Source organism: Papio anubis, chromosome 17 (genome assembly GCF_008728515.1).
Source record: "Papio anubis isolate 15944 chromosome 17, Panubis1.0, whole genome shotgun sequence".
NCBI lineage: Eukaryota > Metazoa > Chordata > Mammalia > Primates > Cercopithecidae > Papio > Papio anubis.
In genome coordinates this window covers 71,653,794-71,678,686 of record NC_044992.1, presented here as the reverse complement: position 1 = coordinate 71,678,686, position 24,893 = coordinate 71,653,794, and the positions used below count along the sequence as shown (strand labels likewise).

At 52.1% G+C, this 24,893-nt stretch overlaps 1 protein-coding gene across 3 annotated transcripts in view; it reads right to left on the bottom strand.

Annotated features, from left to right (window-relative positions):
- Positions 1-24,893, bottom strand: part of CCDC40 (coiled-coil domain containing 40) — a 61,580-nt gene that overhangs the window by 11,833 nt on the left and 24,854 nt on the right. For all 3 annotated transcript variants that reach the window (XM_003913532.5, XM_031657845.1, XM_009191401.4), the window contains exons 10-16: positions 24,005-24,126; positions 8,429-8,672; positions 8,161-8,343; positions 3,742-3,987; positions 2,142-2,355; positions 595-764; positions 164-255 (exon numbers count right to left, since the gene is read on the bottom strand). In XM_003913532.5, coding sequence (XP_003913581.2) covers positions 164-255; positions 595-764; positions 2,142-2,355; positions 3,742-3,987; positions 8,161-8,343; positions 8,429-8,672; positions 24,005-24,126 — 1,271 coding nt within the window. The remainder of the gene's footprint in view (positions 1-163; positions 256-594; positions 765-2,141; positions 2,356-3,741; positions 3,988-8,160; positions 8,344-8,428; positions 8,673-24,004; positions 24,127-24,893) is intronic.

Genomic DNA, 24,893 nt, shown 5'->3' with positions numbered 1-24,893 from the left:
ACACACACACACACACACACACACACACACACACACAAACACCAAAGCACTGGGATATAGGTGGGAGCTGCCACACCCGGCCTCCTACATGGTCTTCAACGGACAGAGGCCTGCAGGTGCAGTGACCTTCATGACCCATGTGTGGCTGGAGACTGTGACTCACTCTGCTTCCACCAGTTGATTGAGGAGGGTCGCCTTCTCCTCGCTGAGCTGGTTCAGCTTGTCCTGCATCTTGATGGTCTCCCTCTCAGAGTCCTGCACAGGGGAGGGGCGGGACAGCTATGGGGAGGGCCATGGGATTGTGGATGCCGGGGCTGGTGCCCTCCGTCCCAGCACCGAGGGCGGGATTGTGGATGCCGGGGCTGGTGCCCTCCGTCCCAGCACCGAGGGCGGGATTGTGGGTGCCGGGGCTGGTGCCCTCCGTCCCAGCACCGAGGGCAGGGCTGAAGGCTGGATTTCTAATCCCCCCACAAGCATCTTGAACGGGTGTGGAAGTTACGTCCTGGTGCAGAGCACCCCCCGCAGGGACCGTGCCCCCGAGTCCCCCCGCCCTCCATCGTCCCGAGCCCCGGGACCGTGTGGACGCAGCCTGACCTTCAGCGAGCGCACGAATTCATTCTCCGTCACCCGGTTGTTCTGCTCCAGCTCCTCCGAGCTGCACCGGTTTTTATTCATCAGCACGTTGAGCTTCTTCAGGTCGTTGTCCAGGTCCTTCATGTGGTGCTCGATCTCCTTCTGCTCCTTCTTCTCCTGCTCAATCTTGCCTATGGCAGAGAACAGAGACTTGGGGAGAGACCCCGGGAGGGTCTGGGTCCTCGCCTGCAGGCAGCGGCGTCTGAGAGGTGACCCGGGGTTTGTCTCTCCCTGTAGCTCCCTTCATCCCCTCCCTCTTGTCCTTCCCAGTGCTCCTGCCTGAATATCACCCCTGCCAGGACAGAGGAGAGGAGAGGGGTCTCTTCTTGGCGGCTAAGCTCCCAAAGGCTGGTCCTCCGAGGGAACTGAGAGGACCCACCTGTGGGGACAGCCAGCAGGTGTGGGCGGGGTGTGTGGGAGGGCCAGGCTCCCTCCCCCAGGACACGTGCAGATCTGTGGAGACTGGGGACCTGGTTGATGCTCAGACACTGTGAGTCTCCAGGAGAGGGGGGCCCTTAGACCCCTGCCCCGCCCCAGCCAAGCTCAGGGGTAGGGGCAGAAAACAACAGCTTTCTTGATGTTAAGACGAGTGGAGGGCACGAGAGGCCACAGTTGGTTCATCCGCTGGCCACTCCTCACAGGGCTTCTCTGTCTCCTCCTGCTGTCCCCACGGTGTGCCCTGACTGCCCCAGGGCATGGGCATGTGAGCCCCTCTCTCTGCCCTTTCCGTGGGTGATCCCATCTCACAGCATGGTGTTTCGGCACCTCTTGCCTTGGGACACCGATATTCAGCTGACAGCTCCATAGTGTCTTTTAGGACTTGCTACTCACCAAAAGGTGGGTTTGGGCAACCCAAGGGCAGAGCGAGAGGCAGCAGGACCTCCGAGAAGGGCACGCAATATGTCTGGGCAGCATTTCCCATGGGGACTTTGCTGCAGGCCTGACCAGCATGGATCCCTGACCCAAGACCAGGCGGGACCCGGGACGTCTCAGCAGGTGGCCATGTGGGTGGAGAGTGGTCCAGGAAGGATGCCCGCCTCCCTCATTCCAGGCACCCTGGCGCTTTGGCAGCCCCTTGGGCCTCAGAAGCGTCGGGGAGTCCTGGCGGAATGGTTTTCTAAGTCCAACTGGAGGTGATGCGGGGACAGCACCAGGAGCCCGCCTGGCAGGACCCTGGCTCTTCCCGTGCCAGTGCTTCCACCTGAGTGCCCTGGCTTGGCGGGGATGATAACCTTCTACGCTTCTCTCTCGAGGAGAGCTCTGAAGTCTGTGAGCTTGGAGACATTTCGTGACATTTCTCAACTCTGCCGCCGTGACTGCGAACTGGGCAGCTGGGCAGGCAGTGGTTCACATTTACAAAATATGGGGAGCACGCGCGTTTGTTATTTGCTTTTAAGGCTGCGTGCAAATCCAGCAACGTGCCCCACTGAGTGTCCCTCCCCTGGGAGGTGCCCCCGCCCCAGAGCTTGTCTGAGCATCACTGCAGGGACGGGCATGGCGGCTCTTACTTTCTACTCGTAGTTTCTTCTGCTCCATGATGTGGAGCTCCTTCTTGGACGCGTCCAGGGAGGCCAGCTGTGCCTCCTGCTCCTGTGTCACCTTGACCATCTCCTGCTGCAGGCGCAGCCAGGTCACCTGGGCCTGGACCGCTGTGGCATTGTGCTCTTCGATCAGCTTGCTCAGCCTTTTGATTTCAAGCTCCAGGGGCCCCACTTCTTCCCCCTAGATGGGATATTCATCAAAAAGCAAAATTGGGGCCAGGTGTGGTGACTCATGCGTGGAATCCCAGCACTTTGGGAGGCTGAGGTGGGTGGGTCACCCTAGGTCAGGAGTTCAAGACCAGCCTGGCCAACAGGGTGAAACCCCGTCTCTACCCAAAATATAAAAATTAGCCGGGTGTGGCCGGGCGCGGTGGCTCAAGCCTGTAATCCCAGCACTTTGGGAGGCCGAGGCGGGTGGATCACGAGGTCAGGAGATCGAGACTATCCTGGCTAACATGGTGAAACCCCGTCTCTACTAAAAATACAAAAAACTAGCCGGGCGTGGTGGCGGGCGCCTGTAGTCTCAGCTACTTGGGAGGCTGAGGCGGGAGAATGGCGTGAACCCCGGGAGGCGGAGCTTGCAGTGAGCCGAGATCACGCCACTGCACTCCAGCCTGGGAGACACAGTGAGACTCCGTCTCAAAAAAAAAAAAAAAAAAAAAAAAATTAGCCGAGTGTGCTGGTGCACACCTGTGGTCCCAGCTACTTGGGAGGCTGAGGCAGAAGAATCGCTTGAACTGAGGAGGCAGAGGTGCAGTGAGTGAGATGGCGCCACTGCACTCCAGCCTGGGCAATAGAGCAAGACTCCATCTCAAAAAAAAAAAAAAGCAAAATTAGCCTTCTTGGGCTCAAATGTCTTTGTGAGTGGGCTGCAGAGGGTCTGGACCCCTGAGGTCATGAAACTGGACGAAGGCTGAGGGGCTCAAGTTAGCGCTCAGCAGGGTTGCAAGCCACAGACACCGCTGGAGGAAATACGACTAAGGGGCTCTAGAGTCCCCTCTAGCTTCCCCATGGTGGGTGCACCAGCAGGATGGGTGGGGCCTCTGGAACTCAAAGGGGCTTTGAGAGTCCCTCAAAGAGGGACAGGAACCTGGATGACGTATATGGCATCTGGAATCCAAAGGGGCTTTGAGAGTACAGGGACCTGGATGACGTATATGGCATCAGGCCTCAAACGCATTAGGCCACTTCTCTTAGAGCAGCAGAATATTTCATGCTGGGTGAAAATTATTTGGAATTCAGACTTCAGTGGCCTTGAATAACATCTGATTGGACACAGCCATGCCCATTCCTTTACATTTTATCTACACTCCTCGCTATGGAGGCAGAGCTGTGTCACTGTGGGAGAGACCAACTGGCCACAAAGCCTGAATGCTCTCTGGCCCTGTGCAGAAAAATATGACAGAGCACTTGGCACACGTGCCATTTTGTCTGTAAAGCGGGTGGGGAAAGAGGCAGTTCTGTGCATTCCGGGAGTTCAGGTCTGACCATGGGGGACCTGAGGGAGCTCTGCCCTGCCAGGTGCCACAGTCAGCCAGGGACCGCGTCTCCCTGCCCGGGACCTCACCCCCAGCTCGGAGACCATCCGCTCCAGCTGCTTGTTGAGGAAGTTGATGAGCCCTTGCTTCCTCTCGATGAGGATTGTGCGTCGGGAGATCTCGTTCTGGCTGTTGGTGATGAGCTCGTTGACTTTCTTCACGTCCTGGTCCAGCTCCAGCAGCGTCTTCCGGTGTGCGTCCAGCCTGCTGCTGGTGCGTGTGATGTCCAGGGTGGTCTGGGCAATGTTGCCGTCGATTTTGGAAAGATGTGTCATCTGAATTGATGAAAGGAAATGCCTGTGAATATTGCCCCCACCAGAGGCCTGGGACGAGTTTACCGATCCACCGTTCCCTGACGGTCGGGATGTTCCTCTGGAGAAATTCCAAACGCACAGTCCTGAGAGCAGGAGACTGGATTTCCCGCCGTCTCGAGGCCCCAGCAGGGAACCTGCTTGTTGGAACCCAGATGTTGGGTTTTTACAGAAAAGAGAGATCATGGTATTCACTTTTCTTATTGATGTGGTTTGGCTGTGTCCCCACTCACCTCTCATCTTGAATTGTGTCCCCGTAATCCCACGTGTCAAGGGAGGGGCCCTGTGGGAGGTGACTGGGTCATGGGGGCCATTACCCCCATGCTGTTCTTGTGATAGCGAGTGAGTTCTCACGAGATCTGATGGTTTTGTGTGTTTGACGGTTCCTCCGTCACACACTCTTTCTCTCCTGCTGCCTTGTGACGGAGGCGCCTGCTTCGCCTTCTGCCATGATTGTAAGTTTCCTGCGGCCTCGCCAGCCATGTGGGACGGTGAGTCAGTTAAACCTCTTTCCTTTATCAATTACCCAGTCTTAGGTATTTCCTTACAGCAGTGTTACTAACACACTTCTTAAATAGGAGCACACACATTGTGAGGAAATGTGAAAAAACAGGCCAGAATAGAGGATAACACATTCAACTGCCTGCAATTCTGACACAAGTTAGCTACCATTCCCATCTGAATCCATTTTTCCTTCCAGGCTTTTCTATATAACTCTCCAAAATAAAAATAGGATCACACCCTACACACTGGGTGCTAACCTGCTTTTTAATCTGACAACGTTCTCTAAGTTTTAACGGCTGTGCTACACTCTGTCACATTTGGAGCATGGTTTATGAAGCAAGAATCAATCGTTGGACACTGGTTCCTCTGTGGGTTCTGACCCGTCCTGCTGTCCTGCAGGTCTGAGCAGCCAGTGCTGGCCTCCTCTGTGGGCTCTTTGGAGGCATTAGACAGATTCCTTTCGATCCCTTCTGGCAATGGGGGGTTTATCGAGAGGACGTTTGTGAGGACGTTTGTGAGAATCAGGAGTGAGGCAGTGACACTCACAGCTGCAATGGTACGGCCAGAGCTGCTCTGGGAATAGGGAGCTGCTGTCACCACTGGGACGGGGTCCTCTTCCCCAGGGCGTGGCTCTGACAGGTGGCCTCAGGCCACGTGTCTGCCCTGACCACCCCTGCCCGTCGGCTCCTGCCACACAAGGCCTCAACTCTCTCACGTCTGTGGGTCCCGCCTACCCCAGCCTCCTCAGGGCCATCTGAGCTTCTCCTCCCACCACGCCTGTGGGCTCCATGTCTCTTGCCGGCCACCATAGGTGACTTCCCAGGAGACCCAGCATTCCCAGAGTGTGGAACCCAGACCCTGCCTACCTGGAGTGGAAGCTTCCAGCATCCAGAGTTGTGTGGCAATGTCAGCTTGCAGCCTCCTCCTTTGCCAAGGTCACCCTGAGATCTGGGCCCCACAAGGACTCCTGCCTCCCTCCTCCCCAGCTGCCCTGCAGGGGCTGTGGCTCCAAGTCCCCTTCAGTCCCTCCCCCGTCACAGCCAGGCCTGCCTCCCCTGCTCCACTCCCGACTGTTTGTGGTCCCTGCGGACCCCACCCTGGCTCCCCCCAGGCCTCTACACCGTTCCTGGATTAACTGCCTGGACCCCATGGCGGCCAGCTCCAGACGGGTGGTCCCGCCCATCCACACTTTGCTCCTCCTCCCAGATATGCCTCCCCACCGCACCTTCTATCAGCCCATGGGGCTTTGAGCAGTTCAAAAATCAGGTGTGAGGTACCATTTTCAACAGCTGGACTGGCATCCGTTGGAAAATTGCCGTAATAGACGAATTTGTTGGTCCAAGACTCTTTGCTGCCCTCTTCTGGAAACTGGCAGCAGTACAGGTATGACCTATCGGGCTGCCCAGAAAGGGGCTCGGCTGGGGCCCTGGGGCTCTGGGGCTCTGGGGCTCTGGGGCCTGGGGCCTGGGGATTGGGAACTGGACTTGGCAGTGTAGCAGCACGGCTGGACAGGCTCCTTCACACCCACCACGCCCTTCAGCTCTGCCTGGCCAGCTCCTGTCCCAATCCTCAGGAGGGCAAAACCAGCAGAGCTTGGCATCAGGAATCCGTCACTCTTCAGAGACTAAAATGGGGACTGTTGGACAGGCCCCACTGCCGGGATGTGTCCTGGAAATGGCGCGGTCTGTGGCGGCCTCTGGGGGGGTCCTCCAAAGGGGCCTGCTTCAGGCCGGTGGGGGAGGGTTACCCCTCAGGAAGAGGCAAAGAAAAAACCATTCAAGTAAGGAATTGTTTTTTCTAAGGACACAAGTCCCCTCCACCCCTACCACAGGCGATAAAGGATAAAGCAAGATCCCAGGGGAAGTGAACGTGAGCTCACAATCGGGGGTGCCCTGCCATGGAATGGATGTTGAGGTCACACCCCAGGGCCCCCCAGGGAAATCTGCCTTTGACTGGCAGCTGGCCATGTGGTGGCTCACACCTGTAATCCCAGCACTTTGGGAGGCTGAGGCGGGTGGATCACAAGGTCAGGAGTTCGAGGGCAGCCTTGCCAACATGGTGAAACCCCGTCTCCACTAAAAATGCAAAAATTAGCCGGGCACGGTGGCGCATGCCTGTAATCCCAGCTACTTGGGAGGCTGAGCAGAAGAACTGCTTGAACCCGGGAGGCGGAGGTTGCCGTGAGCCAGGATGGCACCACTGCACTCCAGCCTGGGTGACAAGAGCGAAACTCCATCTCAAAAAAATAAACAAATAACAACAAAATAAAATAAGATAAAATAAAAACGAGAAACAGCCTGAAGTGCCTAACAAGAGACTTAGTAAACAAAATATGTACATTTGTAGGATAAGATGCTATACAGAAATGAAAATTGAGGTTTTGAAGAATATTTGGTGGCATGAGGAAATGTTATGTTGAATATGGTCAATACAGCAAAATGAAAAGCTATACAAGTAGCAAAGATTCATTGACTCCCATTCTCTGTGTCATAGCTCAGTGATATTAATCACAAATGGATGCTGGGGGCTGGGCACAGTGGCACAGGCCCAGAATCCCAGGGCTTTGGGAGGCCAAGGTGGCAGGGCCACTTGAACCCAGGGATTCGAGACTGCAGTGAGCTGTGATTGTGCCACAGCACTCCCACCTAGGCGACAGAGACCCTGTGTCAAAAAATAAAATACATAAATAAATAAGAAAAAGAAAATGGGCCTGAGTCCAGTGCTGCATAAGGTGTGTGCTTGCATATGTGTGTGTGTTTGTAGGAGTTTGAGTGTGTATGTTTGTAGGACTTTGAGTGTGTGTATGTGTGTAGGATTTTGAGTGTATGTGTGGGTGTAGGAATTTGAGTGTGTGTGTGTGTGTGTAGGAGTTTGTGTGGTGTGTGTGTATGTGTGAGTTTGCGTTTCCTTGTGTGTGCGTGGGGTCATGTGCAATTGCATGTGTGTTCGTGTGTGTGAATGTGTTTGCGTGTGTGAGAATGACTACATGTGTATGTTTGTGGGTGGGTGCAAATGTATTTCTGTATTAAAAATTTCCAGAAGGAAATTTACCAAATTAAAAAAAAAAAAAAGTTGCCTCTGGATGGTGGGCCTAGAGCTGTCTCATTTTCTTCTTTATGCCTTTCTGTATTTCTAGGTTTTCTTTCTTTTTCTTTTTCTTTTTTTTTAGACGGAGTCTCGCTCTGTCACCCAGGCTGATGTACAATGGCATGATCTCAGCTCACTGCAACCTCTGCCTCCCGGGTTCAAGCGATTCTCCTGCCTCAGCCTCCCGAGTAGCTGGGATTATAGGCGCCCACCACCGCACCCAGCTAATTATTTGTATTTTTGGCAGAGACAGGGTTTTGCCATGTTGGCCAGGCCAGTCTCGAACTCCTGACCTCAGGTGATCCACCCGCCTCGGCCTCCCAAAGTGCTGGGATTACAGGCCTGAGCCACTGCGCCTGGCCTATTTCTAGGCTTTCTACAGTAAAAATGTATCACCCTTACAACCGGAACACCAGGAAAGGAGTGAGCACACGAGGGCCCTCTGCTCACACTGACTCCGCCTTCTCCGCCCCCAGTACGCCTTTGCCCTCACATGCGCAGGCTGCAGGCGACTTCGCACAGCCCCACCCTGGGGCAGGGGCCTACCATGTTGGTCTTCTCCTTCTGCAGCTTCAGGATGAGCTGGTTGAAGTATTTGGTGGTCTTGTTGGAGGTCATGTGCTCCTGCAGCTTCTCCCGGATGGCAGCGTCTGTCTTCCTCCTGAGCTCCAGCTCGCCCTGGATGGCTTGGCGGATGGCCTGCAACTCCTCTGTGAGTATCATTTGTTCCTGGAGAGGAGGAGCCACAGGGTGGATGTGCCTGAAGAGGCACCACAGTGTGCCAGGCGTGACCTCGGGGCGGGCCCGGCCTCACCAGCTGGTCCTGGCTGAGGGCATCCTCTGTGTCCTGCAGGGTGAGCCTGTAAGTGTTGAACTGGCTCTGCAGGGCCACCTGCTTGGTCAGGCACTGGGTGGTGAGCTTCTGCAGCAGTCTGACTTCCGTCTCTGTCCGGTTCAGGATGCTCGCCAGCTTCTCGTTCTTTTCTTCCTCCTTCATGATGGATTTCTTATAGGCCTCAATCTCACTGTCGATGGACCTGGCTTGATGCTGGCATTCTCTGCAGAAATGGAGGGGGAAGAGCCAGTTACGTGTGAGACATCAGAGAGCCAGTGCACAGAGCTGTGCCCCACACGAGGGAGCTCACTAAGTAGAACTCAATGCAGAGAGAAATAAATTAGGAAGCCAACTCTTTTTTATTTATTTATTTATCTTTTGAGACAGAGTCTTACTCTGTAACCCAGGCTGGAGTACAGTGGTGTGATCTCGGTTCACTGCAACCTCCGCCTCCCGGGTTCAAGTGATTCTCCTGCCTCAGCCTCCTGAGTGGCTGGGATTACAGGTGTGCACCACCACGCCCAGCTAATTTTTAAACTCTTTTTGTAGAGACGGGGTTTCACCATGTTGCCCAGGCTGGTCTCCTACTCCTGAGCTCAAGCAATGTGCCTGCCTTGGCCTCCCAAAGTGCTGGGATTACAGGCGCGAGCTACTGCACCCAGCAGGAAACCAACTTTTTAAATAGTAGCCAAATCTTTAAAAAATGTTTCTATTAAAAATTTTCATGGAGAGATTGGCACATATTTGAGAGGTACATGTGATATTTTGACGCAAGCATACAGCATGTCATCATCAAATCTGGGGAACTGGCCATCTATCCCCTCACACGTGATCCTTCCTTTGTGTGGAGAACATTCCAAATCTTCTCCTCTAGCTATTCAGAAATATACACTAACTTACTGTGAACCGTAGTCACTGTGACATGCTATTGAACACTGGGCCTCGTTCCTTCTCCCTCACTGTATTTTGCACCCAATAACCAAATCTTGACTATTATTTTCTTTTTTTCTTTTTTCTTTTTTTTTGAGATGGAGTCTTGCTCTGTCGCCCAGGCTGGAGTGCAGTGGTGTGATCTCTGCTCACTGCAAGCTTTGTCTCCCGGGTTCAAGTGATTCTCCTGCCTCACCATCCTGAGTAGCTGGGACTACAGGCGCCCGCCGCCACGCCTGGCTAGTTTTTTGTATTTTTAGTAGATACGGGGTTTCACCGTGCTAGCCAGGATGGTCTTGATCTCCTGACCTTATGATTCGCCCACCTCGGCCTCCCAAAGTGCTGGGATTACAGGCGTGAACCACCGCGCCCGGCCAACTATTATTTTCAAATGGATGAACAGAACTATTACCTATGGAAAGTCCACGTTGACAACTCTTTTGTACTATGATTATGGGGAGAAGGAAAGCGACACATGGGTCAGAAGCTGGGCTGGGGGTTCTCATCTGTCCATCTGCCTTAACCATGACAATAGTCCTAGGAAGGAAAGAGTCCAGCGTTACAGATGTGGCCACTGAGACTCAGAGCATTCCAATCACTAGCCCAAGGTCTGCAGGAAATGGTGTGGCTGAGGGAACACCAGCGGGCGCGCTTCAAATTCTATTGCCTTTCCCCTTAGCATGCTGCGATGAGATACCTGTCATTAATATCAAGCTCTAAAACACAGATATCGGATAATCAGATCTAAAATACAGATTCAAATCCTGTATTTGTTGGAGTGCAGCGGCACGAGCTTGGCTCACTGCAACCTCTGCCTCCTGGGTTCAAGTGATTCTCACGCTTCAGCATGAGGATTTGAATTTTTGTTTGTATGTGAGGCATGTTTTCCTATTATTCTGAGATGTTCTGCTGTACTTTAAACATTCCTTTCTGTCTCTCTCTTTTTTTTTTTTTGAGATGGTGTCTCACTCTGTCACCCAGGCTGGAGTGCAATGGCATGATCTCAGCTCACTGCAGCCTCAAGCCACCCAAGTAGCTGGGATTACATGGTGTGCGCCACCATGCTTGGCTAATTTTTGTATTTTTAGTAGAGATGGGGTTTTGCCACGTTGGCCAGGCTGGTCTCGAGCTCCTGACCTCAAGTGATCCACCTGCCTCGGCCTCCCAAAGTGTTGGAATTACAGGCGTGAGCCACTGCGCCCAGTCATCCAGTATCTATTTTTTTTTTTTTTTTTTGAGACAGAGTCTCACTCTGCCACCCACGCTGGAGTACAGTGGCACAATCTCGGCTCACTGCAACCTCTGCCTCCTGGGTTCAAGTGATTCTCATGCCTCAGCCACTCGAGTAGCTGGGACCACAGGCATGCGCCACCATGCCAACCTAATTTTTTTTTTGTATTTTTAGTAGAGACAGGGTTTAGCCCCATTGGCCAGGCTGGTCTCGAACTCCTGACCTCAAGTGATCTGCCTGCCTTGGCTTCCCTAAGTGCTGGGATTACAGGCATGAGCCACCACGCCTGGGCATCCAGTATCTATGTTTAATGTGTGTGGATATGTATTGATACACTGATGACATCAGAAAAAGACAAAAAACAGGAAAGGGCCTCATTACGGATCGATGAGGATGATTAAATTATGGCACAGGCATCATTTAGAACACAGTGTGAAGAGAACTGAAAAGAACAACGGCGATTTCTGTGTGTTCTGATGTGAAATGACTCTAAGACACAGCACAAGAAAAACCGAGGTACAGAGCGGGACACACCAAGCTGCCACGGGTGATTTTTAAGTGGAGAGAAACGCCTGAGAATAATGCATACCTATGCATGAAATGTATCTGGAAAGGCTTTTATGAAACAGTAACAGGTTGCTTGGAAAAGAGAATTGAAAGACTTGGGGATAGATGTGAGAAAAATATGGAAGGTATTATTCTAGTCCAAGAAGAAAATACTTCTTGAATATTCAAATAAACACTTATTCAAAGGATAAGACACTATCAATAGAGAAAAGAAGCCTGGCCCACATGGTGAAACCCCATTTCTACTAAAAATACAAAAAAAATTAGCCGGGCATGGTGGTGTGCACCTGTGGTCACAGCTACTTGGGAGACTGAAGCATGAGAATCACTTGAACCCAGGAGGCAGAGGTTGCAGTGAGCTGAGATTGTTCCGCTGTACTCCAGCCCAGGTGATAGAGCAAGACTCTGACTCAAAAATAAAAAAAAAAGAAGATACTGGAGAGATTTGCCATGTCCGTGAAGCAGAAGATTTAATATTATTAAGACCTCAATGCTCCTCAAACTGATCTATGGACGCAATGTAATTTCAGTCACATCCCAGAAGGCATTTTCCCCCAGAAACTGACAAGCAAGTTTTAACATTTAAAGAATGGAAACCTAAAGGACCTAGAGTAACCAAAATAAGTTTGTAAAACAACATCAAAGACTCAGACTATCTGATTTTAAGATTTTCCGTAAAGCTCTAGTTAGAAAGACAACGTGGTATTAGTGAAAGAATGACAAAAAGATCAACGGAACAGAATCGAGAGTCCGGAAACAGACACACAGACACACGCGCGCGCGCACACACACACACACACACACACACGATCAACGGATCTTTGACAAAGGTGTCACAGGATTTCAACAGGAAAAGGACAATCTTTTCAACAAGCGGTGCTAGGACGACTAGAGAGAGACACACAAAACCTGCGCCTGGACCCCACTCATACCACAACAAAAGTGAACTTGAAATGGACCAGATGCCTAAATGCAAGACCTAGAAAACTTTAGCGGAAAACTTGGGAGAAAATCTTCGTGACCCTTAGAGAGTTGTTTTTTTTTGAGACGGAGTCTCGCTCTGTCGCCCAGGCTGGAGTGCAGTGGCCGGATCTCAGCTCACTGCAAGCTCTGCCTCCCGGGTTTACGCCATTCTCCTGCCTCAGCCTCCCGAGTAGCTGGGACTACAGGCGCCCGCCACCTCACCCGGCTAGTTTTTTTTTTGTATATTTTTAGTAGAGACGGGGTTTCACCAGGTTAGCCAGGATGGTCTCGATCTCCTGACTTCGTGATCCGCCCGTCTCGGCCTCCCAAAGCGGAGGACTTAGGGGCAAATCCTCCCGCCCCTGACCTATTTTTTTTTTTTTGAGACAGAGTCTCGCTCTGTCGCTCAGGCTGGAGTGCAGTGGCCGAATCTCAGCTCACTGCAAGCTCCTCCTCTCGGGTTCATGCCATTCTCCTGCCTCAGCCTCCCGAGTAGCTGGAACTACAGGTGCCTGCCACCTCGCTCGGCTAGTTTTTTATATTTTTTAGTAGAGACGGGGTTTCACCGTGTTAGCCAGGATGGTCTCGATCTCCTGACCTCGTGATCCACCTGTCTCGGCCTCCCAAAGTACTGGGATTACAGGCTTGAGCCACCGCACCCAGCCAGAATTCTTTTCTTTTCTTTTCTTTTTTGAGGTGGAGTCTTGCTCTTTCCCCCAGGCTGGAGTGCAGTGGCGCGATCTTGGCTCACTGCAAGCTCCACCTCCTGGGTTCACGTCATTCTCCTGCCTCAGCCACCACACATCTGCTAATGGCTATATTTCATGGCTAAAATTAGATGACTGGTAATATCAAATGTTAGCGAGGATGTGGAGCAACTGGGACTCTCATAAACTGCTGGAGAAAATGCAAATTGGAACGAGTCACTTGGGAAAACATTGCAGCAGTTGTTTTCTTGTTTGTTTGTTTTTGAGACGGAGTCTCGCTCTGTCACCCAGGCTGGAGTGCAGTGGTGCAATCTTGGCTCACTGCAACCTCCACTTCCAGGCTCAAGCAATTCTCCTGCCTCAGCCACCTGAGTAGCTGGGATTACAGGCATGTGCCACCATACCTGGCTAATTTTTTGTATTTTTGGTAGAGATGGGGTTTTGCTATGCTGCCCAGACTGGTCTCAAACTCTTGAGCTCAAGCGATCTGCCTCAGCCTCCCAAAGTGCTGGGATTACAGGTGTGAGCCACTGTGGCCTGCAAGCACTTGTTATAAAGTAAAATGCACGTTGAGCTGGAACCTCACTTCTAGGTACAGGCCGACCTTGGATATCCTGCGGGTTCAGTTGCAGGCCACCACAATTAAGCGAGTATCACAGTAAAGCAAGTCACACAATCGTTTTTGGTTCCCCGGTGCATACAGGCTGGGCGCGGTGGCCCACACCTGTAATCCCAGCACTTAGGCTGAGGTGGGCAGATTACCTGAGGTCAGGAGTTCAAGACCAGCCTGCCAACATGGTGAAACCCCATTTCTACTAAAAATACAAAAATTAACCAGGTGTCATGGTGGGCACCTCTAATCCCAGCTACTGAGGAGGCTGAGGTAGGAGAATCCCTTGAACCCAAGAGGCAGAGGTTGCAGTGAGCTGAGATCACACCACTGCACTCCAGCCTAGGTAACAGAACGAGACTCCATTTTTAAAAAGAAAAAGAAAACTTCATTGCTAAAAAATGCTAACAATCACCTGAGCCTTTATCAAGTCATACTTGATAAAGTATGCTGGTAGAGGGTCTTGCATTGATGTTGCTGGCTGCTGACTGATTAGGGTGGTGGTTGCTGAAGGCTGGGGTGACTGTGGCAATTTTTTTTTTTTTTTTTTTTGAGACAAGGTCTGGCTCTGGTTCTGTCACCCAGGCCGGAGTGCAGTGGTATGATCTTGGCTCACTGCAACCTCAGCCTCCTGGGCTTAAGCCACCTCCTCCCTCAGCTTTTCGAGTAGCTGGGACTACAGGTGCACACCACCCCACCTGGCTAATATTTGTATTTTTTGTAGAAATGAGGTTTCACCATGTTGCCCAGGCTGGTCTCCAACTCCTGAGCTCAAGTAATCCACCTGCCTTGGGCCTCCCAAAGTGTTGGGATTACAGGTGTGAGTCACCCCACCTGGACGGCAATTTCTTTTTTTTTTTTTTTTTGAGACGGAGTCTCGCTCTGTCACCCAGGCGGGAGTGCAGTGGCAGGATCTCGGCTCACTGCAAGCTCCGCCTCCCAGGTTTACGCCATTCTCCTGCCTCAGCCCCCCGAGTAGCTGGGACTACAGGCGCCCGCCACCTCGCCCGGCTAGTTTTTTGTATTTTTTAGTAGAGACGCGGGGTTTCACTGTGTTAGCCAGGATGGTCTCGATCTCCTGACCTCGTGATCCGCCCATCTCGGCCTCCCAAAGTGCTGGGATTACAGGCTTGAGCCACCACGCCCGGCTGGCAATTTCTTAAAATAAGACAACAATGAAGTTTGCCACATGGATTGACTCCTCTTTTATGACAGATTTCTCTGTAGTATGTGATGCTGTTTGATAGGATTTTACCCAGGCAAGACCTTCCTGCAAAATTGGAGTCAATCCTGTCAAACCCTTTGCTGCTTTATCAACCAAGTTCATGGAATATTCTAAATTCTTTGTGTGTGTGTGTGTGTGTGTGTGTGTGTGTTTTGAGACGGAGTCTCGCTCTGTCGCCCAGGCTGGAGTGCAGTGTTGCAATCTTGGCTCACTGCAAGCTCCCCCTCCCGGGTTCATGCTATTCTCCTGCCTCAGCCTCCTGCGTAGCTGGGACTACAGGTGCCCGCCACCGCACCCGGCTAATTTTTTTGTGTGTGTTTTTAGTAGAGACGTGGTTTCACCGTGTTAGCTAGAATGGTCTCGATCTCCTGACCTCGTGATCCACCTGCCTTGGCCTCCCAAAGTGCTGGGATTACAGGCGTGAGCCACCATGCCCACCCAGAATATTCTAAATTCTTTGTTAATTTCAACAATGCACATGGCGTCTTCACAGGAGCAGATTCCACGTCAAGAAACTGCTTTCTTTGCTCATTCATAACAAGCAACTCCTCATCCATTAAAGTTTGATCATGTGAACGCAACAATTCCATCCCATCTCAGCTCTACTTCTCATTCTAGCTCTTGCTGTTTCCACCACATTGGCAGTGACTTTCTGCATTGAAGTCTTGAACCCTCAAAGTCATCCACAGGGGTTACAATCACTTCTGTTAATGTTGGTATTAGGTTGGTGCAAAAGTAATTGCGGTTTTGCCATTAAAAGTTATATTTTGGGGCTGGGCGTGGTGGCTCACGCCTGTAATCTCAGCACTTTGGGAGGCCGAGGCGGGCAGATCATCTGAGGTCAGGAGTTCGAGACCAGCCTGGCTAACATGGCAAAACCCCGTCTCTACTAAAAATACAAAAATTAGCTGGGCATCTGGCCTCAGCAGCGACCACCCCTGCCTCCACCCTCTGAGCTTTGCATGTTCCACTAACCCTGGGCGGGCGGCAGATGGAGGTGTACACACACAACATGTCTTAAGTTTGCTGTCTTAAATGGGGGCAGTCCGTGGCTTTGCCGAAAACCAATTACAATAGTTAACGTCAAAGGTCACTGATCACAGATCACCATACCAGGCGATGACAACAAAAAAGTCTGAAATATGAGAACGACCAACACGTGGTGCAGAGGCAGGAACGGAGCACAGGCCGCTGGAGAAATGGTGCCGACGGACTTGCTCCACACGGAGCTGCCATCAACCTTCAATTTGTAAAAAATGTGATTCCTGTAATCCCAGCACTTTGGGGGGCCAAGGTGGGCGGATCACAAGGTCAGGAGATCAAGATCACCCTGGCTGACACGGTGAAACCACATCTCTACTAAAAAATACAAAAAATTAGCCGGGCGTGGTGGCAGGCGCCTGTAGTTCCAGCTACTTGGGAGGCTGAGGCAGGAGAATCGCTTGAACCAGGGAGGCAGGGGTTGCAGTGAGCTGCAGTCACCCCAGTGCTCTCCAGCCTGGGCGACAGAGTGAAACTCCGTCTCAAAAAAAAAAAAAAAAAAAAAAGCAATTCCACGTAGTAGGAGAAGGTGAGACACATTGAAACGAGATGCGCCTGTATTTATCCAAGAGAAACGGAAACAGGTATCCACACAAAGATCTGTTCAGAACAGTCACAGCAGCTTTCTTCATGGTATTCCAAAGGTAAAAGCCAAATGTCCATCAGTTGGTGGATGGACAAATACATCTGATGTATCCATGCAAGGGAATACTATTCAACAATAAATAGGAACAGAACACTGATCTTGCAACATGGGTGGGTCTCAAAAGCATGATGCCAAGTGGAAGAAGCCAGACAAGAAAAGCTACAGACTGTGCGATTCCATTTATGTGACATTCTAGAAATGGCAGAGCTATAGGCACAGAAGGCGGCACAGCAGTTGCCAGGGCTGGAGGTATGCAATTTTGTACATAAATTATCCCCAGTAATCCTGACTTCAAGTAAATAAGTTACTCATTTTCTTTTTTTAGGAAGGAGCGGCCTTATAAATATCTAAATTTGACAATAAAAATAAGATGTCTAATTTAAAAAGATACACTCACAAACTGTTTGACAGAACTCCTAACATGCCGGCGGGGGGCTGGGGGAGGAAACGCGTGCCTGAGAGTGCGCGGACATGCTAACGAGTCTCCTTGTCACAAAAGGAGAAAGACGATGGTATTTAAAATCCTTTTCTCTGATTTTCAAATGTCCTGTAACGCAATCACTTATCCTTGATAAGGACTTTTTTTTTTTTTTAAATCGCACTTTAAAAACTCCGTAGATTAGCAGGCACCAATAGAAAGTACAGGTTCTCGTCAGCTTACGGTGGGGGTGCAGCCCGGCAAACCCGTCGTAAGTTGAAAATATCCTAAGTCCAAAATGCAGGCTGCGTGCGGTGGCTCATGCCTATAATCCCAGCACTTTCAGAGGCCAAGGGGGCAGATCACCTGAGGTCAGGAGTTCAAGACCAGCCTGGCCAACATGGTGAAACCCCGTGTCTGTTAAAAATACTAAATTAGCCGGGCATGGTGGTGGCGCATGTCTGTAATCCCAGCTAGCTGAGAGGTTGAGGCAGGAGAGTCGCCTGAACCCAGGAGGTGGAGGTTGCAGTGAGCTGAGATTGAGCCATTGCACTCCGGCCTGGGGGACAAGAGTGAAACTTCATCTCAAACAAACAAACAAAAAACCCAAAATGCACTTCCTGCAGATTGCCTGCCAGGTGCCCCGGCTCAGCCCAGCCTCCCTCAAACGTGCTCAGGACACTCCCATGAGCCTACGGGTGGCAAAATCATCTCACACAAAGCCTGTGTGATAACAAAGGTTTTGGGCATCCATGTAATTTATTGAATACCGTGCTGAAAACCAGGGAGGTTGTGTGGGACTCGAAGCCCAGTTTCTGTTGCCTGCCTGTTGCTTTAATACCATGGTAAAGTCCAAAAATCGTTAAGTCAGGGACTGTCTGTAAATGAAACAAAAAGAACATATGGAATCTAGAATATGGCCCAGGTGTTGGGCCCTGGGCCTCTGAGGATGAAGGAGGGAACGCAGGAGGTGTCCAGCAGCCTGTGGTCAAGCCCGGGTTCTCTCCCAGGATGCTGCCCACAGCTTTTGTCCTCGGGTTGGCCTGCCTGGCAGCCGTGGCCACAGCTGAGGGCCTGGGAGGAGGCTGCGAGGAAGTGCGGCTGACCGATTCACATCTCGGGGTAAAGGGGCGGCGGCTGCGGGCCAAGACCTGTCTGCCCCCTGTATTTCCTGCCAGGAAATAGGACAAAGGCAGGTAAGAGGACGGGTGTTTTTGGCTCCAAGTCCCAAGGGCGTGTGAATTCTGATTAGGTTATCTGCCCCCAAGTTAAGTACAGTCCAGGCTTTGTTTTCTGAGAGTGAAAGTGAGCCATTTCCCTGTATATGTGATGGGAAGGGACTGACTGTGGGCGCCTCGTGGTTACTCACCTAGCTTTGGGACCCATGTTGGATTCCGTGGACCGCCGTGGTCTTTGGAGGGTTGGTGTGGTGGGGCCGGTCTGGTCTCGAGGGTCACACAGGGCTCCTTCAGGACTTCTGGCTGCTGGGGAGGGCAGTGTCCAGCTCCCACAGGCAGGCCCAGATGGACAGGGGATGTGCTCACAAGTGCGGTCATTCCCCGGTGGGAAGGAGGGACGGGACACCGTGAGCTACCACAGCAGTCCTGACGGGCCTCACCCATGTCCCTGTGTCTGGGGACATTTATTTCTGTTTGTTTGTTTGTTTTTGAGACAGGTTCTGACTCTGTTGCCCAGGCTGGAGGGCAGTGGCACCATCTCGGCTCACTGCAGCCTCGGCCTCCTGGGCTCAAGCAATCCTCCCACCCAGCCTCCTGAGTAGCTGGGACTACAGGTCTACAGGTGCACACCATCATGCCCAGCTAATTAAAAAAATTTTGAGAGACAGGGTCTTGCTCTGTTGCCCAGGCTGGAGTGCAGTAGTGCAATCACAGTTCACTGCAGCCTCAAATTCCTGAACTCAAGTGATCATCCTGCTTCTACCTCTCAAGTAGATGAGACCACAGGCGCACACCACCACACCTGACTATTTTTTATATTGTATTTTAGAGACAAGGTCTTACTATGTTGCCCAGGCTGGTCTTGAACTCCTGGGTTCAAGGGATTCTCTTGCCTCAGTCTCCCAAAGCACTGGGATTACAGACAGGAGCCACTATGCCCGCCCATGGGGGCACATTTCTAAGGGGGTTGTTACTCTGTCTTTGGTCTGTGGCCTCAGGTCTGCTGGGTCACCAGTGTCCTTGGGTATATGGGGTGTTGGTGGTGACTGGGCCCCACCTGCCAGATCCCCAGGCTAGAAGGAGGCCTGCTGGGGACACTGTGGCAATGCCCACACCCAACCCATCCCACACTGCCTTCCACTCCTTTCTCCTCCATCAACTGGGGGCAAGGACAGTGTCCCCTTTGACGGGCTACACCAGACTGAGCTGAGCCTGGGGCCTGTCACTTAGGAAACGTGAAATTGCCTGTTTGTTGACTGGCTCTAATTCTGCATTCAGTCTTTCTCCATCCTGCCCTCCCTCCCTAGGGCAGGCTCCAGCACTCCACACCAAGGGGAAGAGCCTTTGAGGAGTCATCTCTGCCATCATCAGGATTGAGGGAAAAGTAAGTCTAGGAGATTAGGGCAAGCCCTCAGTTTTCTTTCTTCTTTTTAATTTTTTTGAGACAAAGTCTCGCTCTGTCGCCCAGGCTGGAGTGCAGTGGTGCCATCTTGGCTCACTGCCACCTCCACTTCCCGGGTTCAAGCGATTCTCCTGCCTCAGCCTCCTGAGTAGCTGGGACTACAGGTGACCGCCACCACACCTGAATGACTTTTTGTATATTTAGTAGAGACGGGGTTTCACTGTGTTAGCCAGGATGGTCTCGATCTCCTGACCTTGTGATCCACCCGCCTTGGCCTCCCGAAGAGCTGGGATTACAGGCGTGAGCCACCGCACCCGGCCCCTTCAGCTTCCTTGGGTTGACGTAAACAGGAAACAGAATAACACGTTTCATGTTTCTCCTGAACTTTTATGACCGTGTGCAAAACCCCTGAAGAAACAGGGAAGACAGAAAAAAAAAAAAAAAAAAAGCAGCCAAGACAAGCACAGCTTCTGAGCTGAGCTTGCAGCTTGTGTATGAGACACGGGGGCAAGATTACGGTTACTGCCTCCTCCACCACAGCAACTCCCCACCAAGGACAGGGAAGTCAGACTGTCTTCAGAGCATTAGGTTGTAGACTCGACATCAGATGAAGAGAGACACGAAGGCATGGGAAAAGAGAAAGGGTGAGGTTCGGCTGGAACCTAATCAAAGGTATTAACTTATCTGAAAAAATGCCATGTGCGTCAGGAGGGAGGAGGGGTGGGGAATGGAATGGAGAAAGCAGCCAAGGTCAGGGTGAGGGTTGCTCGGGGGACACCTCCCGCCCATGTGGTTGGACTGGCCATGAACTTCGGGGAGGAGGCAGGAAGCAGGCAGGGCTGGGGCCCAAGCATTCTGCCCTCTGGTGGGTCCCTGAGCATGGGTCTGCGTCATCGATTCCTGTGTCCTCCTCCCCCACAGATTAGAATCTACTAGTCCAAGTGTGCAGCATTTGGTTCTTTGGTGTTTATATTCCTTTTTTTTTGGCGCTATCTTGGCTCACTGCAAGCTCCGCCTCCCGAGTAGCTGGGACTACAGGTGCCCGCCACCGCGCCTGGCTAATTTTTTATATTTTTAGTAGACGGGGTTTCACTGTGTTAGTCAGGATGGTCTCGATCTCCTGACCTCGTGATCCACCCGCCTTGGCCTCCCAAAGTGCTGGGATTACAGTCGTGAGCCATCGCACCCGGCCTCTTTGGTGTTTATATTTCATCATGTACATGAATGGGCTGTTGTTCTCAGTTACACGTCAGGTTCTGGTGAGCTCGATTCATGTAAACTAACTCCAGGACAAGTGTGCCTTCTCGGTTTGATGGCAAAACCGAGCTTCTGGGCCAGGGGGTCCTGCCCCACAGGGATCTTACAGGGTGAAGGCTCCAGACATGCCCAGACAGCCACCAGGGTACTGGTCCTGTATGCACCATCCTGACCATCAGCCAGGAATGTCACCATTTTCTAAGATGCTCTACAAATCTGAACATCTCAAGGTCAATATTTGACGTATAGTTCAGTCACTGCACTCCTAGCTTGGAAGTCCTAAGCAATGTAATAATTTATTTCTGTAATAATGGCCCTCCCCTATTAAACCTGTCTCCAAGTTGCTGCTTCAAATCTATCTGGGTGCAAACAGCAAATCTCTGCAATTACTGTTTACACTTCTCACAATGTCCTACACGGCCTGCAATTTTAAAAGATTGGCTGGGCGCAGTGGTTCTCTCCTATAATCCCAGCACTTTGGGAGGCCAAGGCGGGTGGATTACCTGAGGTCAGGAGTTCAAGACCAGCCTGGCCAACATGGTGAAACCCCCTCTCTACTAAAAATACAAAAATTAGCTGGGCGTGGCGGTGCATGCCTGTAATCCCAGCTACTCTAGAGGCTGAGGCAGGAGAATCGCTTGAACCTAGGAGGCAGAGGCTGCAGTGAGCCAAGATGGTACCACTGCACTCCAGCCTGGGGGACAGGGCGAGACTCCATTGCAAAAACAATAAAAATAAAATAAATAGAAGATGGGCCTCACTCTTCCACGGGGCCTTGGTGCACTGAGCTGCAGGTGAAGTCAGGGGCTCTCTCATTCGTGAAGTGTTTGTGCGTGTACATATTTGGTTAAAATATTCACTCAACATTCTGTGCATGCATGTTTTATAAAACAAGATATCTATTTTTTTCATCGATCCGATTGGCACAGTCCTAAAGTGTGACAACACGCTGAGCTGTCAGGGGACTTTGAAACACTGCTGCCGGGGGTGTGACTGTCACAATCCTACTTAGCAATACCCGCTAGACCCAGACATTCCAGGCTTGATGGATAATACAGTGTACCAGGGCCAGGCATGGTGGCTCATGCCTGTAATCCCAGCACTTTGGGAGACTGAGGCAGGCAGATCACCAGGTCAGGAGATCGAGACCATCCTGGCTAACACTAAACACCCCGTCTCTACTAAAAATACAAAAAATTAGCGGGGTGTGGTGGCGGGCTGCCTGTAGTCCCAGCTACTCGAGGCTGAGGCAGGAGAAGCGGGTACCGGTGGGGGGGGCGGTGCTTGGGGGGCGCAACCCCCCCCCCGCCCCCCACCCGGGGGAAAAAAAGAAAAATTCGGAAAAAAAAAAAAAAAAAAAAAAAAAAAAAAAGTCATTCCCTTCACTCTCATGAGTCAACAATATAAAGCCAAAGGGAACACTGTGGTTTGATACAGGCGATGTTTGGTTGAAGCCTGGTTTCCCCTGTAAAGATGCAGGTAGAGGAACCGGAGCCAGCTGTGGCCGGGCAAGGGCCCCTCTCCCTGTGTCACTGGGGTTGCCAGCACACCGGGACGAGAGGACTTGGCCATCTGTCCACATGGGCGGCTTTTTCCTCCTGCCCCAAGGCTAGGACTTAATACCTGACTGTTAATTACACTGCTCAGCTGCCACGGGCCTTGAGAAAAGTCAAGGCTGGGTTCTCTCTGAGCGTCCAGCACCTAGCCTGACTCTCCAAGGCTCATGGCCTGTGAACTCCGCAGTGTCCCCAGGGGAAGGCGCCACCTCCGAGATGTTCCTGTGGTCCAGCTCTCCCCTGCATCCCAGACTAACCAGCATCCTCTCTGCACACCGTCCTCATTGCCCTCAGAGACATGGCTTCCTTTTGGTTGCAAAACATTGTAAAAATCGTATTCGATCAGGTCTCCTCCTCCCCAGCCCGCAGTCACTAGCACCCCCTCCCACGACAAGCAAAGGCTCCTGGTTTTCTGGGATCCCCTCCCTAATTTCTGTGCAATCGCAAGAAAGCGTATACGTTCGTCCAGTCTTCCTTCCCTCTCGTGCTCTGTGGGAGCACACCACACACACTGTTCTGCACCTCATTGCTTTTTCCACTTAACAGCGTGTCCTGGAGCACTTCCCAAGTCAAAATACAAACACCGCTCATTCCCGCCTTGCCACCACGTGGCATTCCACTGGGATACTTCAATGGGGAAGCTTTCTGCCCGGGGCATCGAGGGTGTTCGTGCCTTTGTTATTGTGGTGTTGCTGTAGATAACCAGGTCCAGGAATGCTATGCTCACCAGGGTGCTATGTAATTTTTTTTAAATTCAAGCAATTCTCTGCCTCAGCCTCCCGAGTAGCTGGGATTGTAGGCGCCCGCACCATGCCTGGCTAATTTTTGTATTTTTAGTAGAGACGGGGTTTTACTATCTTGGCCAGGCTGGTCTTGAACTCCTGGCCTCATGATCCACCTGCCTTGGCCTCCCAAAGTGTTGGGATTACAGGTGTGAGCCACCATGCCTGGCCGGAAATGAGTATGTTTAATCCAGCATTATTCATTTGAAAATGTTTTGGTCTAAAACCTTTTAAAAACAAAACGGTTTCTTTTTGTTTCTTTAGTCACAGGACCCAAAAGGAAACACATCTCCTGGTTGTGTGACTGCTGCGGGCCACCTGGCTGTGGGTGCTGTGGGACCAGTCTGTCCCTCATTCCTTGGTCCAGCCTTTCTTGAGCGCTTGCTGTATGCCAGGCTCTGTGCTGGGCACAAGGGGTGGAAACTACGAAAGGTGGAGGTGAGGTTAAAGCTCAGCGGGTGAGCCACGTGCCACCACAGTGCCCAGCTTTTGCCTTCTGGGTCCCGACACCTGGTCACCCTGGGTGGTTTTAGGAATGAAGGCAGCACCTGTGTCTCCAACGCCCCGCCCCGAGCCACGCATCCATCCCCAGAAGTGACGGGATGCCTGGAGGAGGCCTCTTCCTCCCCTTCCTCTGGAGATTAAAACAGAATTTCAGTTGGAATGCAGCCCTCAGGCAGAACAATCAGATGGGATGGGGTTTCCGCACTCAGGTGGTGATACTGCAAATCAAAGGGACACCTTTACCTCCCAAAGAGACCTTTCTCTTTACCCTGCTCTCTCTGTTTCTACTTAATCCTGCCAGGAAATCTGAGCAGAAAAGCCTGGCCCCTCCCAGTGCCGCAGTGTTGGAAAGGATTTAAGAATCGCTGAAATCTTATCAAACAATGAGGGAGCTTTCCGGATGGAAGCCTGGACCCGGGGCTCCAGGTGCACCCTCTGTCCCAGAGATCCGGTGGACCCAGAAGGAGGCGCGTGGGGCAGGCCTGCCACGGACCCCTGGGGTTCCCGCGTGTCCTCGCCGCCTGTGGCCCTGCAGTACCTGAATGCCTCCAGCACTGCCCTGTGCGCCTCGTCACGGTGCTTCATGCCCACCAGGCTGGTGGCCCACTGCTGCAGGATGCGCCTCTTCTCCATGCTGATGGCATCGATCTCTGTGCAGGCCTGCAGCCAACGGGGGAGAGGGCAGGAACGGCTGTCTCATTTCATTTGCGAGTAAAGCCCAAGAACACTGGAGCCTCACATTCCCAAATCTTCCTCTTTTCCTTCTATCACCTGTACTTTCCTTGATCATGCATCTGCAGAGGGGTAAACATGAGCCTGAATGTAGCTTTCAAGATAACCCGCACCTGCTTTGAGCCTTTGCTCAGGGACTGTGGTGCTCAGTGCTTGGGAATGAGGAGGGAGAGGGAAGGCAGGAGAGGGAGGAAGGAGGAGGGAGAGGGAAGGCAGGAGAGGGAGGAAGGGGGAGGGAGGAGGGGGAAGATGAAGGAGGGAGGAGAGGGAGGAGGGGGAAGATGAAGGAGGGAGGAGGGAGGAGAGGGAGGAGGGGAAAATGAAAGAGGGAGGAGGGGGAAGATGAAAGAGGGAAGGGGAGAGACAGTGGGGAGAGGGAGGAGGGAGGGGAGGAGGGAGAAGAGGAGGGGGATCCTGGCCAGCATCCGTGAAACACCATTGTGGGGTTGGTGGTGTCATTGATTCGGGCTGAGGTCCTACAGGATGGGACGGGCCCAGCACCACTTCCTGTAGGGAGCCCACGATGGAAGGAGGTGTTTGTCTCAAGAATGACCAGACCTGGATGCTCTCGTCCAGCCAGGAGAAGCAGGGCTGCCTAGACTGGGAATGAGGAGGCACAACTGGACAGTCAGGCGTGGGTAGGTCAGGCAGGCTGAGGGAGGCTGGAAGTCTAGGGGCATCGTGGGGGGCGGGGA